The sequence below is a fragment of the Artibeus jamaicensis genome, unplaced genomic scaffold, assembly GCF_021234435.1.
Source record: "Artibeus jamaicensis isolate MK-2021 breed Jamaican fruit bat unplaced genomic scaffold, CSHL_Jam_final contig_519, whole genome shotgun sequence".
NCBI lineage: Eukaryota > Metazoa > Chordata > Mammalia > Chiroptera > Phyllostomidae > Artibeus > Artibeus jamaicensis.
In genome coordinates, this window is record NW_026521871.1 from 4,056,277 (window position 1) to 4,073,173 (window position 16,897).

The following is a 16,897-nucleotide window of genomic DNA, read 5'->3' on the forward strand; positions in this document are numbered from 1 at the left end:
TATTCTTGAATTCTGCTCCCCACTCCCTGCAACTTGCACAGATTTCCAAAATGTAACATTAGAGTTAAAACGCAGCTTCAAATGAACTGGAACTTAACCACCCAGAGTTAGAACTAAGAAAAACATGCAGTTGCTGAGATATTGGACCGTTCAAGTATTTATTAACCCAAAGACATGTTCTATGGCATTGAAACAGCCAGCATCCAATATGCCAGGTCATGTTATAACTAACTGGAAAAAATCCCACAAAAAAGAAAAAAAGAGTTCTGTTTGAGGACCAAAATTGGTATGCCTATTAAATTTCTAAAATATAAAGGTATATTAGTACAAAGAATTGTTATTGGCCAAGGTTCTGTTAATGTTAAGGGATTTGGAAAGGATACCATGTGTACTACTGATGCTTTTTCTGCCAGAAGATGGGCAGGCAGTTCACCCAGTCACTCGGTTACATGTGAAGCTAAAGACTACACTGCCTTTGAGAAAAGGCTGTGTGTATCAAAGCAAGTCACTCCCATGCCCCATGTGCTGCTGTCTGTAATGAATTTTCCCTGGGGCACTATAACTGTGATTGCCAGAGAGGAGCACAGTGCTGGACGCAGGTCAGAGAGCGGGAGAGCGCTCTTCACTGCTGCACCTCCTGGCCCGGCACACACCTGCTCCCACACAAGGACGGGGAGGAGGGAACTAACGACTACAGAACTCTGGGTGGGGGGATGTCTCCCCTTAGAATGAAGGTGTCGGCAGACTCGGGATCCATTTATTTAGTGCCCACTGCTTGGCACAGAGTGTGCAGATAAGCCTGGGTTAGCATTCAGGTAATTTAGAAAGAATGCTACCATATGTGATCTGTGCAGAAAAATTAAGCAATACAAACAAACACAGAGAAAAAAAATCCACTGAAATTATCCAAAATCCTCCTCATCATGACCATCACTATTAACATTTTAGGATAATATTGTTCCATATTTTCCCTCATTTAATAACTATTTCTTTGTTTTAAATAATTTTATTTATTGATTTTTGGAAGACAGAGAAATGTCTACCTGTTGGTCTACTTTTTAATGTGCTCATTGGTTGCTTCTTGTATGTGTCCTGTCTGGAGAGCTCACCTGCAACCTCGGCATACTCAGGACAATGCTTTGCCCAGCTCAGTTACCCAACTAGAGCACATTTTTTGAGTATTTCTTCATCACTGACGATGAGGTGCTGGAAGTAGACCAACACACAAGACAAGGTTCCTGCCCTCATGGTGCTTCTGTGTGCTCTATCACACACGCACACACATGCATACACACGCATACACACGCACACACACACATCAGTCAAGTTTCAGTCAAACAGTGGTTATTGACCAGCAATGCCTAACTCTTTGGTTTGGGGAGCTTTAAAAATAACAAGGTGAAGGGATTAAGCAGTAAAAATTGGCAGTTACAGAACATTCGTGGGGATGTAAAGTACAGCCTAGGGAATGTAGTCAACCACACTGTGATAACTGTTATGCGTGGGCCTGGTGGGTACTTGAAGAGTTGGGGAGACCACTGTTAAAGTACATGGTTTCCTAATCACTATGCTGTACACCTAAAACTGATACAGAATAATACTGAACGTCAAGTGTAATAGAAAAAAATTAAATTAAAAAAAAAAAAAAAAAAACCATGTTGCGGGGGCCCCACTCCTGGTGATTCTAGAGCAGGTCCGGGGTGGGGAACAGGCCTGTGCATTCTAGAAAATTTTCCTGAAAGATTCTGGTGTGCACTATCCCTGGTGAAGGACCTCGGTGGGAGCCTCCAGTACTCTAAGAAAGCCTTTAACGAAATAAAACAATCTTGGGTGGTGAGTACCGTATAAGTGTTTATTAAAGTCAGACTCCAGAATTTATAGGGTCCATGTGGACAGGAATCTGTGGTTAAGAACCCAAAGACGTTAACGTAATCACCTCAAAAACAAAGGAAAGTGGTACTGTGCGTACTTAAGTCTTCCGTTCCATTTTTGTTAGAACTCGGTTCTCAGAGTGCAATTATCTCAAGGGGAGCGAAGTGTTCACTGCCCATGTGGAATAAAAGTCTTAGATCACAGAAAATAAATCATATTTCTCAAACGAAAGTTTTTCTTCCTAAATAAGGAGGAAAACTACCTATTCAACTATCTGTGTGGACTGCTTTACTTTTCAACCAGCAAAGTAAGTTTTAGTTTCCATGAAGGGATTGAATTTGTCAATATTTACTTCAGTGTTAAATAATCTGTAATGTGCTGAATTTCAGTGTCCTGTCACTCAAACAAACATGAAAACCAGTGAGTTACACGGCTTTCTAACACCCACCCCAAGAAGAAAGTCCTAGGAGAGCGTTATATCAAACCTTCACTGAACGCTCTCACATGGGAGCAAGAGAGACACATCCCAGTTTGCGTGAGAGAATTCTTCTGCAGGTCAGACCCAGTGGGGATACAGGAGTGAATGAAACGAAATGGGAGACGTGAGTGTGTGGGTCCCCAAGTCGGCAGCACGTCTCACAGGCCTTTCACAGAGTAAGCACCTCATTACACTGAATGCCAGTCAGCTGTTTAAAGGCATGTATTTCTCATACAACTCGGCCCCTGAATACAAGCCAAATGCTTCTTCTGGTGCTAGACCAAAGATGGGCAACATATTTTATCTACGTGTACCTGCCAGAAAGGCCTAAGTAGCAAAACTGAAATGAGCTTTCTATGTCACTCTCCATTCCTCCATCCCCTTTTAGAAAACCACCCTGGGCTCCATGTGTTAGGATTTCTGAGATAGGTCTGCCTGGAAGTCAGGAGGGTCCTGTGTGAGATGCTCTCCAGCAGCTGATCAAATCCATGTGGGTTGTGGCTCACAGCTCCCTGGTCTCAAGGCTACGCTCCAAGGTCCAGACCCAGAGTGCACCTGAAGGCCTTGGGGTGGGAGTGCGTCTGTGGATCGGTCTGGCTTCTGCAAGGCCCATGGCACCGCATGCTTCCAGTCATGACTAATTTTCTATAAGTCACTTTTCCTTCTTTCAGATAAGGGAGGTATTCTGAAGGCAGATACTTTTTCAAAAATCAAAAATTCTGCACTTGAGAAAGCACAGCGCACGTCAGAGTACATTCCCTGGTCAGGATGCAGTAAATATCGACCCAAATCAGTAAAGCCACCATCAATTCCCTGAGCTCCATGCTGAGACACACACGCTCTGCCAGCACGTGACAGGCCCTCTGGACCCATCTCTCTCACACAGCCCCGCCCGCAGCTGCTGACAGTGCTTTCTAGGTAGTAATGAATACTCAAGTTACAGAGGCTTAGCACTCAAACAACCCAGCAAACTACACAGACAGGCGGGAAATCTGTAGACCCCCCGCCCAGGCGTCCGTCCAGGAATCTGCCACACCCTTGAGGCGGGAGCCTCAGAACGGCCCAGCTTCTACACAAAGAGTTTCCTTCCCATGCTCCTGTGCTCCAGGTAACCTCTGGTCCGTCCTAACAATCTTCTTCCTTTCCCCCTCTCCACCCCTCTGACAGAATCTGGGAATAATTCATGTGACTGACACTTTTCCAAATCAACGTGCTGATCTTGAGCCCAGAAACACCGAACACTGGAAAGGTTTGAAATTCCACTCGACACAGCTGCACATCAACAAGCCTCCTCCAAAGGGAGCATCCGGTCCTGTGAACAGGAGGCCGGTGTCCCAGGTCTACAGAGGGGTGGGTCAAAACGATCCTCCCTGCTGCTGACCTCGAGATGGCACACTGTCCTCACCCAGGGTCCTGCCTTCCAACACTGCCCTCAATGTCACTACGATCGCTGGGGCACAGGCCAGAACAGAACCACAGCAGTATTTCCAGACTCCTATGAAAACCCATGACTACAAAATGACCCAATGCCGATGTAAGGATTAGAAACCAAGTCACTGTCTTCAAATTAAGCTCAGTGGATTTATAATCACATCAGGGTGACAGGTTTTTAGTAGCGTGCAGCTCAAAATGCTCACTGCAGACTATGTCAGGGTAGTTGGCTGAGCTGCTGTTGAATGTTAATTAGGCAATCTTAATTGATTGATACACTGACCTCATTTAAATGTACAGAGGCACATCTGCTAATAAGCCCATTTATTCTCATGCTGTTGAGTACAGAAATCACATTAATATTTACTTTTGTAAATGGATCTGTTGTGGTAAGCCATGTATGAGTAAGAGCCACGTATAAATAGAAGTTGGAAACATCGACAAGCCTTCAAGGAAGATGACCGAGAACTGTGTTAAAAAGACGTGGACTGATTTATTAGGGCGGTTTCGAGAAACTGGAGTGACAGAGACAACAGTAGAAGGAAAAGGCTGTGGGTGCTGGTGGGCTTTTCCTGAAAGAGGAGCATCTGCTTGAAATAACCCAGGGTCCCGTCTGGAAGGGAGCCCAGTGTGAGCTCTGAGTTGGGATTTTGCATGTACAGCCACTCATTAAGTTTCCTTTACTGTCCACGAAATGACTCTGAAGAGCTCAGTTTACACTCACGGTATCTTTTAAAGGAAGGGATCGCCTACAAAGAAAAATTCAGAACTGCTCTTGTCATCCGCACATTGCTCAAACCACGCAAGGGGCACGTGACCTGACAAACATGAATGTGCTTCTGGAGGTAACTGAACGGCACGCTCCGCCGGAGGGCTGTGTCGGAGATCCTGGGACATGCGGCTGTGGTACCTCGGACACGCGGGCTCCTCAGATGTGAGGAGATGAAGGGGGAAGGGGAGAGAAAACAAACAGAATCGGGTTGGAGCTGGGCGGGCTGTGAGAGGAGATGCAGGTATCAGGTGAGGAAAAAATAATTTCAAAACAGTCTGGACCTCCCATGGGTAGGAGAGGTGTCCCATTCAACTCTTGTTACACTGGAAGGGACCACCGCCTGCCTTCCGTAGTGAGAGTTTTATCAGAGGATACAAACTGCCTGCGATTAATCTTAGGAAATCGAGAGAAAATTAACAAATTATACACACCTAGGTTACCCCAAGGTAATATACTTTCTTGCTAAGCATTAGGCTTGCCAAAGAACCCGTGCAGGCACCCAGGAATGACTGAAGCACTGGTCAGACTTTCCAGGAGATAAAAGAACAAAGGTCATTTTATGAACCAACTGAATTTTGATCAGACCGGGAACAGGAACAGGGAAGTTTTTACAGGACGGCGGGCCTAAAGGAGCAGGCTCTGCCCAGCACCCGCACGTCCCAGTGCTCCCAGCCGTGACCCAGAAAAGAGGGCTTGAGAGCGGGGCTTGCAGAGGTTGTCTCAGACTTAGTTAGGATCCCAAAATGTCCTGAATTTCTGGACTGAGGCTGGAGGTCACGGATACAACCCCCACTTACTGGGGAGGGAAGAGGGGCCGTGACGGTCCCACTCACTTCAGGCAGGCGGTAGGAATGGAAATTCACATTTTATGTATTGCACATATGATTCAGTATCTATATCTTAAAATCATCTGGTAAAAAAAAAAACGTTTGGCAACTACTTATTTCATTAACATACTGACTGAAATAAGCCAGTCAGACTTTTGCATTGAGTGTTATTTTAAGGAGGAATTACGTGCCTCCTCACCGAACAGCCCCAGATTGTAGTACTTTTAAATACTCGGGACCATCTGGGGGGAAAAAGTTGATTCAGACATCATACTATATCAACCAGGTTATATTCCAAATGACTTAAGAATTTAGTATTAAAATTTGAAACCATAATAGTATTAAAAGAAAAAGCAACCTCAGAATAGAGAAAGACTTTCTAATGATAACTCAGAATCCAGAAACCAGAAAAGAGATTTATGGTAAGTTTGACTATAAAATAAGCAACATAAACATAGTTAAAAGGCAAACCACAGATCAGGAAAAAACTTTTGCAACCCATATTGCTGACAAGATATCCCTCTAATGATTAGAAAAAGATCAACAACGCAAAAGAAGAATGAACAAAAGATAAATATTTTACAGCAGAAGAAACACGAGATGCTCTACCTTATTTATCATTAAAAGCAAACGCATGAAAAACTGCACTAAGACACCCTTTTTTCACCTCTGAGGTTAGCAAAAATGCTGAGCTTTGACAAAGCACTGTGCTGGAGAAGCTGTCAGGAAACTGGCAGGTTCCTGAGTTGCTGACAGAGCCCACCTTGGTCTCCCACCCGGTAGGGCAATGTGGCAGCATCCCTCGAAGTTAAAATGCAAGTAGCTTGTGATGCCACTAATTTCTTGAATTCATCCTACAGACAGACGCAAGAGTACTACTTGAAAATGACACAAAGTTATTCAGCAGGGTATTGTTTGTAAGAACAAAAGACTGTGAGCAACCAAAATGACAGTCACAAGGGCTGGTTAAGTAAAAATGAACACATCTATACCAAGGGATACCATGCTCCTGTGGAAGTAAATATATATAAATTCATAACTTCAAACTTTTGTTTTTAGAGCTGTGTCAAGTACTCCTATTTGAAACTTAAATGAACAACTTTTTGAAAACACTTTGGTCTGATTTTTTTTGTTTGTTTTTCTTCTGCCTTCTGGGGGGTCATTAGCTATGGCTTCTTGCAGTGCCCATCCGCTGTCTGCCTTCCCGCAGTGGCAGAGGGTCAGGGTAAGTGAGGTTAGACAAAAGAGGCAGATGGATACTGCCCTGAGGTAAATGAATGTGGACTTTGCAATAGCTATTTTAAATGTCTGGAGGGTTGCCATTCAGGCAGCTTTTGAGGCTTTTCTCCTGATTGCGTGCCACATTCTGGAGGGAGACGCAGGCTGGGAGAGGGAAGGAGAGTGGACAGAAAGAATGCCTCCACTCCCATACCCCAGTTTCCTGCAGCACCCGGTGGAGGAGGGAAGGGCCACCTGTCTTTCTGAAGGCTTTTCACGCAGCAGTGGAGGATGGAACGGGGTCAGGATGCTGCCACCGAAGCTCCTGAGATGCAGCAGCGGGGAGGCGAGGGGGAAGCGGGCTGCTGATCTTTAGTGCACAAAACTCTCGGGAGGAGGGAGGACGGCAGGTCCGCGTAAGGAACAGCAGGGACTTTGAGGTCAGAAGCCCTTCCCCTTGGAGTGGTTATCACAGCACACTGAGCAGCGAGGAGAAGGGGCACTGCCCAGGGCTCAGGCCACCAGGGTGGCAGTCCCCACTCAGACACCTAAGTGGCGTGGCCTAGCCGAGCCCTACCCAGAGCCTTGGCATCTTCATCTTCTCAGTGGGGTAATCTAGTTCACGCACAAAGCATTTGACAAACACGACCTCACTTAATCTTCATGACAACCCCACAGGAAGGAACCATCCATTTCCTAGCTGGGAACATTGAGGCTCAAAGGGCTCTGGTCACAGAGCTGGGAAGAACTGCAGATTGATCCCATGTTTCCAGGAGCTGAAGCGTGTCTTTCTTAGCTACTACATTAAAAAAGTAAACTAAAATACATGATTCACAACCAGGTGGATTCTACAATATAAACACTTGTATTCCCAAGATGGTTCTCAACTTCTGGACCTACATGAAACAGAGTGTACTTCCCCTAAGCTCCCGGCACTTAGAAGTCAGAAAGGTGCCAGAGGGAGTGAGCACTGTGTAACAAGATACAGCCTCTCAGGACCTAAAAATACAGGGTCCAGCACAAATAATGTCCCCTTTTTATTAAAAAATCTCTTACTGAAAAATCATAAGCATGTCATTCTGTAACATAACAATATCACACTCAAGCACACCATGTGGCACTTTAGGTGAAATGTTCAAATTAAAACTATAAATTATTACACCCATATTATTACCCTACCAATCACACTCAAGCAGGAGCTACTTCTGCCAGGCCCTGTACATCTATAACAAGCCCATTCCTGTGTTTGGGCCAAGAGTGTAAATTAGAGTTAAAACCTTCTGTAGCTAAGGCATCATTTCTGGAGAGGACTTAGAGAGTGGCTGTGTATTTATCTTTGGACTGTGCATGAAATGATGTGGGCTTTTTCTGAGTTACAGTAAAAAGCTCATTATATTTATAACAGACTAAGCAAGAAAGTTAGGCATTACTGTGATGCCCAAGGTTCGCTCTTTCAACATTAGATCTTTGACTCTAAAGCTGTTTCACAGGGATTTCTATTTCAGTCTTCACCTTTGGAGGTTTGCAAATGGGTTAGGAATTGAAGACTTCAATAAGAAGAGATCATGGAAAGAACAGCTGTATTACCAGGGTCCACAGCTCCAAGGCCGAAGTTGCGCCACACAGCACAGAAGAAGACAGATCAGAGTTTCTCATTATTCTCCCATAATTCTTTACTGTACCTTTGCAGATCTCACGGTCTGACCTGATTATGGTGGACGGATATGGAGAATTTCATTGATAATCTGATTTACCTATAGATTTTATATGAAGACCAATCATTCCATGTAGAAATTCTAATATAAATTCTATCAGTTGGTTCATTGAAAGTAATAACCGATTATTCACAATATTGATTAGTGAATTATCTTAATTGGCAAATAGTGAGGTGTTCCTAGATAAGCCATATAGAAATATCACCAAGAGTCTTGTGTGTGCTAAGATTACATAATCGTGACTTCTAAACGTTTATTATAAATTTTCCAGGACAATCATTTCCCAATTATTCAAGCTATCCAGAATGAAAGAACTAAAACTTTGTTTCAGTTTTTTAAAGCTCATCCTTCTTATGGAAAAAAACACAATATACCCCCATTTTCTCACTTCGCTCTTCCTTTTCTACTCTTCAGGTTTCTAAGAGATAGTTCCACAAGTAAAGGCATGCATCGTCTATTTTTTAACTTTCGAATATGCAAACATCTACAATTTGGGAAAGACTATGGATGCAGCAGACACACAGACACGGAAACAAAGAACACCCCCAGGATGTGCCGCTCCAGAAACACCAAGCGTCCCTAACACGGCAAAACGAAGCAAAGCAAGCACAAGCAGGACGTGTTCTAATCAGGGCCAGCTCCCCGCAAGCTGCACCGGTGTTAGTAGCAAGTCTTACTTTGGGGAGCTGGGGTGGGGTGGTTGAAACAGGTGGGTTTCAGCGTGTGCCGTCTAGAGGACTTTGATCCCCATGGCAACAAAACAAAATCCAGCAAGCCCGTCCCAGCAGAGACACCCCCCTGGAGCTTGACCGCCCCTCACCTGCTCCCCTTCTCTCCTCTCTCCCCAGAAGAAGGCACTTCACGGAAACATCTGGGAAAGCCCTTCGACTTTATTTTGTTACACCCTCTGAATGGACAAAAAAAAGAGAGAGAGAGAGAGAACAGGTGTAGAAGACAGTACTTTCAATCGGCTGCCAAGAGTTCCACACAAATGCCCTCCCTCCCATGTAACACAGGCACCCCCTCATCAAGTCCCGTTTGGGACATTTTTTGAAATAAAGCTTATATACAAGAGTGTCTGGTTTTATTAAGTTTTTTTTTTAAAGTGAGGTAGTAAACACAAAATGGCAACTTTGCTCTTAAAAAGCTGTCTTCACATATTAGAAACCTGTATCACCCAGTGTTAACAGAAGGCTAAAATATAACGAACCCAATAATGACCTTTCTCATTCATATACCTATCTTTCCACCTGTCACATGCTGTTCTGGCAAACAGGGTGGCTTAAAATACCACTGAAATAAACAGAACGTAGTAAGCATCTTGTGGGTACCATCTGAACCTCCCTTCTGCCGCAAACTTCCTGGAACTGGGTATCTTTTCCCCGTGCGTTACTCTCACTGCCGGACACACTCTGTCCTGACTCACGATGCAGATGGAGGGGCCTGGGAGGGGCCCTCAGGGAGGGCTGGGCAAGTAGCTGTCATGATATTACTATTCAGTAGGTCCGATACTTAGTTCCCCTTAAAACTTAGCTGTAGCAGCTGAGACTTGGCTCTAGCATCCAAAAGAGGCTCTTTTGTCACGGGAACCCTGGAAAGCATTTATTTAATTTTATTTGATCCCCAACCACCTGGCTCTAGAATTTCACACTAACATGATTCCTATTATTTCCAACCTCTGTGAATAGAACAGCAAAGACAAACTGGGATATGCAAAGGTTCTTTTTGGGGGAAGCTCTGATGAATTCTTTGGAGAACTCTGAATTCGGGTGTGGGACACCAAAGATCATTGGTTACCTTCTGGTTGACTTGGTGGCCTTTTTCTTCTAGGAATGAACATTTTCTTCCAAGTGTTAGGTGTTTTTTTTCTCCCTCCATAGAAGCTTTCATTTATTTTGATAATGATTAGGCTCCATATTTAGGGTAACAGTGCTTAGCACAGGAACCGAAATTGGGAAAAGTCAAACTTAGGGACTGTGGTTACTATGGGGCGGGGCGGGGGGTGGGGAGCTGGGAAGAGTCCCCTAACTCAGGACTTCCTGCCTCCCTCTACTGAGCACATTCTAGAACTGCAACTGTCCCCAGAACAACAAAACGTACTTAGAGCGGCTACACACATTAATCTGAAAACATCATGACTGTGTTGGAGTGTTTTTGCAAATTTTCATAAAAACTTGAAATTTGCAGCTTTGTAAAATATTTAGACTTCCTCGCAACCCCTAGCCCTATGCTGAATCCTGCCAGACTCTCTGTTGCGGGGATTCTGGAGCAGAGCCCGCAGCTCCGCAGTTTTCCCTCACACACAATCGCAGGCGCTTCAAACTCCCACCCGTAAACTGGCAACACTTCGCTCAGAAGCAAGTGCCAGCAAACCAATAACTAATATCTCAAATAATCGAGGGGGCTACCTGGGAAAACTGGCAGACAGATACACTCAATCCTGGGAGAGAGGAAATTTCATTCTAAGAAATCCAAAGAAAGGTATTATGTGCATCGAGTGAGCATATATGTAGTTTGCTTTTCCTGAAAAATAAGTTAGGTTTGAAAATGTGTCCATCCACTTCTTCCTTCTCAGAATCAGTCCGTCTTTTAAGAATCATGGCTATGTTTAAGTGGCAACCTTTAGCCGTGAATCTCTCCCTGCTTTTGTCTACTGACAGCGTGTTAGCCTGTTCCAAGAACTCTAACTGGTATCTCAGGGCCAATTCAACGGCAGGGGGCTGGTTACTATAACAACTGACAAGTCTCTTGAATTCTGAAAGACCCCAGGGTAGCCACTTGGGAAACAGTTATTGAGCAAAAAGTTGCCTGGGATCAGCAGCATTAGCTGCCACACGGCACAGATCTCTCTGCACATGGCTGCAAGAAAATGAAGAAAAAGCTGCCCACCTCCAGGAACAGCTGGACAAATCGAGGCTCCCCACCTCCACACCTTTTAGCATCTCAGTGTAACTGCGGTCATCCTGAACTCAAGTCCTGGGAAAAGTCATCTTTGGACATCATGAAATCCACCTTCGCTTTCCCCACTGGCTTGACATATTGTCAAGGCCCTCACCAGTTTTAAAAGAACAAACGATGCTGGAATTCCTGCAGTACTGTGAATAGTCCGTCTGTTTGCAGAAAAGATAAAGGTGACCACACAAACCCACCAAAAAATGTGACTTGAAAGCTCAGACTCCTCCAGACTTGAGAAAAGTTGCACATGAACTTCTGTTTCTTATTTCTTCCCTCGCATGACTGACCCCCATGCCTCTGCACAGGAAGAATCCTCGGGAAAAGAACAGGATTCTACCCATCAAAGCGGACGCTGTTTTGCAGACAGGAAGGGCAGGTTGAAGGTGTTTCTCTCTGACAATCCGGAACACACCACCACTGCGTGTCTCCTGGCTGCCTCTCACACAGTTCCCTCTGCCCAGAGCACTCGTCCTATTCTGTTCCGTGAAAATCACAGCCAAAGGTTCTCTCTTCCAAAAAGGCTTTTCTGCCTCCGTCTCTCTCCCACCCGATGCTGGTGATGCTCAGAGACTCTCCCAGAGCACAGCTATCTGTCACAGGCCCCACTGCGACTCGGGAGGCCGGGCCAGAGACTGGGGGGAAGGCAGAGATGGGCTGTCAAGAGAGGGGCACTGCATCCAGCCCCCGGTGCTTCAGGGATGTGAGAACAAGGTTTCCGGTTCTCCCAATTCATCCCCAGAACCCAGACAGCTGAGGTTTTAAGTAAAATGTTCCCATTTTAAAAATAGTCTGGATTTTTGAAACAATAGTAGCTAAATAAAACAGGTTTAGAGGTTACTAGTTTTTTACCTCTATTTGGGATCACCTTTGTTCACCTGCTTGTCTTCTCCACTAACCTACAAGCTCCATGAAGAAAAGAACTCCTCCTCGCCAAACCTCCAGTGCCTGCCATTAATGGTTAAGAAATGCCATTGAATGACTGAACAAAGGGAAAGATAGAGGGGTCAGCCATAGAGGGTCTTACCAAACCCTAAGTGCAAGCACCTCCAAACTTCAGCTGTGTGATCCTGGGCCAGTCATTTCTCTTTTCTCATGTCACTTCTTCTGTTGGGAAGAAGGTATGATGTAGCCCCAGCTGCCCTGGTTATCACATCCAGCTGCTGTGAGGTTAGACAATGTGGTATGTGCTTTGTACTAATCCATCCATTATGGGTTGTGATTAGTGATGTTTCCCCTTTGTCAAATGTTCAGTCACCTGCACAGAGCAATCATTCCTGCTACACCTGTCTCCCTTGTGGCTCTGCTGGGGGAACAGGAACAAATATCTGAACTATACCAAGTCCCTGCCGAGTAAACTGGAAGTGTCAGTTGCCAGACCAGATGGGTGGAGAGTGTGCGCCCAGCTGCAGTGGCTCTGAGTGTTTTGTAGCCGCCACAGGAATACGGGTGGGACCAGAGCTCCACCAGGGCACCCGTGGCCGGTCACGCTGTGAGCAAGACAGTGGTGTGCCCGCAGGCCTACACCCGACTTTCACACACGTTTGTTTGCTGGAGCCTCCATGATGCCCACACACATTTGCTGTCTGTACCTCTCTGTATTTATCACCCTGTCCCCAGTGAACATCCAGGGGAGAAAAAATACTCGATGTCAACAAAACTCCCTTGTTTTCATGAACAGCATTCTTAATGAGGAGGCACCAACACACGGCCACGTTTCTGCAAGTCTAAAGATGGGAGTAAAAGAGAGACCTCTATCTGCCTCTGAAGCTAAATTGGTATTGATTTACCACAGAATTTACAGATGGCCCGGTCATGTGCTGTACAGGGACATAAATTTCTCAGAGTGTGAAATCCTTCTAATACCGAACTTCAAGGAACCTGGGTCAGTGTTACAATTCCCACATACGGTTGCTAGTTTTCTGTTCCAGAGTCTGTGTAGTTAGTTTAGTCCTATCTGAGAAGTAAAGCCGCTTCCACCCTTCTGGAAAGTTCTTTCTAAGCTAGCATTATGGTCAGTAAGACACTCAATTTGTCATCATGTTAACTAGCACGGAACAGCTGGGACTAGGACAAAACAAACAGACTGTACTATTGGACTTCAAAGTCTATTCAACTTCTAGAATACCTGAACATATATAGCTGGTCCTCTAAAGTTTTCTTCATACATTTTGGCAGTTCCAAACCATTGGATCTTTTCGACACACAAACATACTCTATCAAAACAGGCTGTGGAAGGAAGTAAATGCCCCTGGGCACATGCCACTGCTCCTCCAGGAAAACAGGGTAATGATGAAGATGGTGGGCTACCCTGTCAAACTGGCTGGCTTCAAAGTCAGGATCTAGTCTAAGGTCCACCCTGTGACTTGGGCATGTCACCAAACCTCAGCTTTCTGATGTGCGAAACGGAGGCTGTAATTCTTAGGATTTGAATGTTTATAAGGTGGGAATGTAATCTTCTTAGCGCATGTCTGGTATGATAAATATTCAATAAAAGATTCATGGCGATGTAGGCTTTCAGATATATAAAGCCATGTCAGAGGTGAGACCTTGCTGATCAGAGAGAGAAAAGCTACATTCAAAGCAATTTACCTCAATATTACAGGAAAAAACCCCAACCAAGTTAAGAATGTGTTTGCGGTACTCACAATTTTAAGTGGGCAGCAATGTCTTACCCACAGTAACTAAGCTATTCTCTGGAACCAGTTAATAAAAGCAAACAAGGGGCGTGCCCTACCATGCCAATTGGACACCCTGCACACAGCGCTTCTCCAAGCATCTACTGCCGATTATGCAAATGAACAGGATTTTGATTTCCCTGAACCGTCCCCTTCATTCTGAGTGGCTGCAGCTGTGCTACTCCCTCATTTCGGGAACATCAGCACATTAGTGCATATACACAGCCCGCTGTGGGCAAGGCAGGGGAGCTGGAGCTGTGGGAATGCCCTTTCTGACTGTAGTCATTCTGAAGGTGTGTTTTATTACCATCTTGAGTAGTAAGGCCAAAATGACACACTGCAACTATTAAATCGATTTCTTTGCCCTGTTTCAATAGTAACTACTACAATACTGAAAAGGCATACACAGGGCCACGATTTACAAAAGGAAACAAGCTGTAGCTGTTAGTTATTTTCAGTGGCTGCCTGGCAACCCTGACACTGGGCCCCGAACACTTTACATGTATTTCTTCCTAGCTTCATAGCAACTTCTGCATTATCAGGGATTTTGGTTCCTACATCTCTTTAAGACAGGCGTTTTCAAGGAGCATTTGAGAGAAAGCTATAGCATCCTACTTGTAACACCTCAGCTAACAATATTTTACATTCCTCCCACAAATCCATGTTGCTGCTTATAAAAATACTGCTCAAATCATCCCTGTGGGCCTCTGTATATCTTTCAGCTGACGACAGAATCTGAGGTCTCTACCTATATTTTTTAGTTCATCCAAACGTGAAGAGATTACACTAATGACTGCCCTCCAAAGGTGCCCCTTTCAGGAAACACACTCAGCCCAGTGTTTACCAATGCATCTAAATATTTAAGGATGCTCTGGCAGTGATCACAAAATTCCCGAGTGCTCCCCGATCTTATCTTGTGCCCTTTGGGCTGTGTGACCATCTTTGGCCAATGGGGAACAAACTGTATTGAAGGATTCCACTTCACCACGCAGTTGAGAGCTGTGTGCTTCTTGCTTTTTCTATCGCCACTGCAGCAACTCGGCAGACACATGCTCCAGAAAGAGTCACAGGTGGAAGAGGGCCACCCATTCCAGGGGGCCCCAACCTTTTTGGCACAAGGGGCTGTTTTCACGGAAGACAGTTTTTCCACTGACCTGGGTCGGCAGTGGTGGTGGGGAGGGAGACAGGAGGCGGAGGTCAGGCGATAATGGGAGTGGCATCCTTGGACAACGAGGAGGGAGGCTGGGGACCCCTGGCCCAATCCCATCTCACTTCCTGTGGGTGAGGGATAAACTTTGAGTCATTAGCCCACGGGGGCATTGGGCTGTGTCTGCAGCAGCAGCAGCAGACGAAGCTTACTGTAACACAGCCAGCTCTGGGTTCATGAAGCTGACCACTGGGCTCCAGAGTTGTTCTGGCAGGGCGGTGGGTCACATCTGTGACCTAACGACTTAGGGTGTGCTCCTTTAGGCCCACGGGGAGCATCACCCAAAACAATTTCATTAACTTTTTTTGGTTTTGGCCTCAAAAAGTTTTGCTCAGCTGGTTTACCTCCATTTATACTGTATTTAGCTCCAAACAAATAACTTTTAACTATTTCTGGGATCAATTCTTTGCACAACTCAGATCACTATAGAAGGAAATGCCAAAAGTTATTTCCAAGCAATGTTTTTAGCAATGGACATACGACGGGAAATTATGCACAGCTGTACCATGTGATCATATTTAAGGGAAAGTATTTGTTTAGATCTGTAACTCTGATTTTTCTTTATTGGAGAACAAAAAATTTTTTAGGTTACCAGGACCCAGGATTAAATTTATATTTTCCTCTCAAGTCAGGGATGATACAACACCTCCTAACGTATGCCCAGCACTGGGGTAAGCATTTCCCAGAGCTCACATGTCATGCGCACAGGAACCCAGTGGTGCATTTCTTAACTCTATTCTGCAGGTGAGGAAGCTGTAGATGATGGAGGGTCTTGTCTAAGGCAGTGTTACTCAACCTGTTTTTTTCACTGGCACCTCTTCCAAGGGGCCTTTATAGTAATTTTTCTCCCCTAATTGCTACCTCTCACTGAAATTTTAATAGCAGTAACATACTATACATCTGTGTATAGCTGTGCTTTTTTACACAAAAGTGGTAAGGGTTTTCACCTCCCGAGAGCCCATTTTACCCCACGGGATGACTGCAATCCTGTTAATACCTGTTCCTAGGTGACAGAGGTAGTGAGTGAGTGGCAGGTGGGCTCCAGTACAGGCTGCCCAGCTCCGGGCCCCTGTGCCTCCTTCGCACTACCCAGCACTGCCTCCTTCTGCAGCTCTCTGGCTCCTTCAATGCCTTCTCATCATCCTAAGATTAGACACATATCCCTGCAGGTGGCCTCCACGGCCTTCATGACCTGGCTCCTGCTGTCCCCATATCTTGCTCTTGTGATGCTGCACCACGAGTACCTGCTTACAACATGCCAGACTGCCGCTCTCCAGCCACTGCTTGCACACCACACCTCCTGCACTGGCTTACAGCTTTGGCCTTCAAGACCCAGTCAGGGTATTAGATCCTCCAGGGAGCTTTCCTGGGCCCCACCTCTGTTCCCAGACCTGGCCGAAGCCCTTTGAGTTGTCATAGCAACTTCTACTAACTCCTTTCAAAACATTCTCCACACCCTATTATGCTATATTTACTCCCCTGGCTCTACCATTGAACCGCAAGGCCCTTGAGGGAAAGAACTTCATTCCTGAGTCACCAGGCCCAGCACAGTAGTGGCAGGTGCTCTGTAAGCGCTGCGTGAATGGAAGGAAGCTGCAGCAGGCCCGATGCTCATGCAACAGTAGCAACAGCTTTATAATTTTTACACAACACTTCAAACTGCTGTCTGCATTATCTCCTCCTGCAGTTGGGATGGGACTGAAAGTGGGCCCCGGTTTTTCCAGTCTACAGTACAAGTCAGTCCTCA

At 45.4% G+C, this 16,897-nt stretch overlaps 1 protein-coding gene across 3 annotated transcripts in view; it reads right to left on the bottom strand.

The window, feature by feature from the left end:
• Positions 1-16,897, bottom strand: part of PTPRG (protein tyrosine phosphatase receptor type G) — a 720,169-nt gene that overhangs the window by 60,333 nt on the left and 642,939 nt on the right. For 2 of the 3 annotated variants that reach the window (XM_053669375.1, XM_053669374.1), the window contains exon 14: positions 9,134-9,220. The exons of the other annotated variant lie outside the window; for it this stretch is intronic. In XM_053669375.1, the coding sequence (XP_053525350.1) occupies positions 9,134-9,220 (87 nt within the window). The remainder of the gene's footprint in view (positions 1-9,133; positions 9,221-16,897) is intronic. 3 annotated transcript variants of the gene reach the window in all.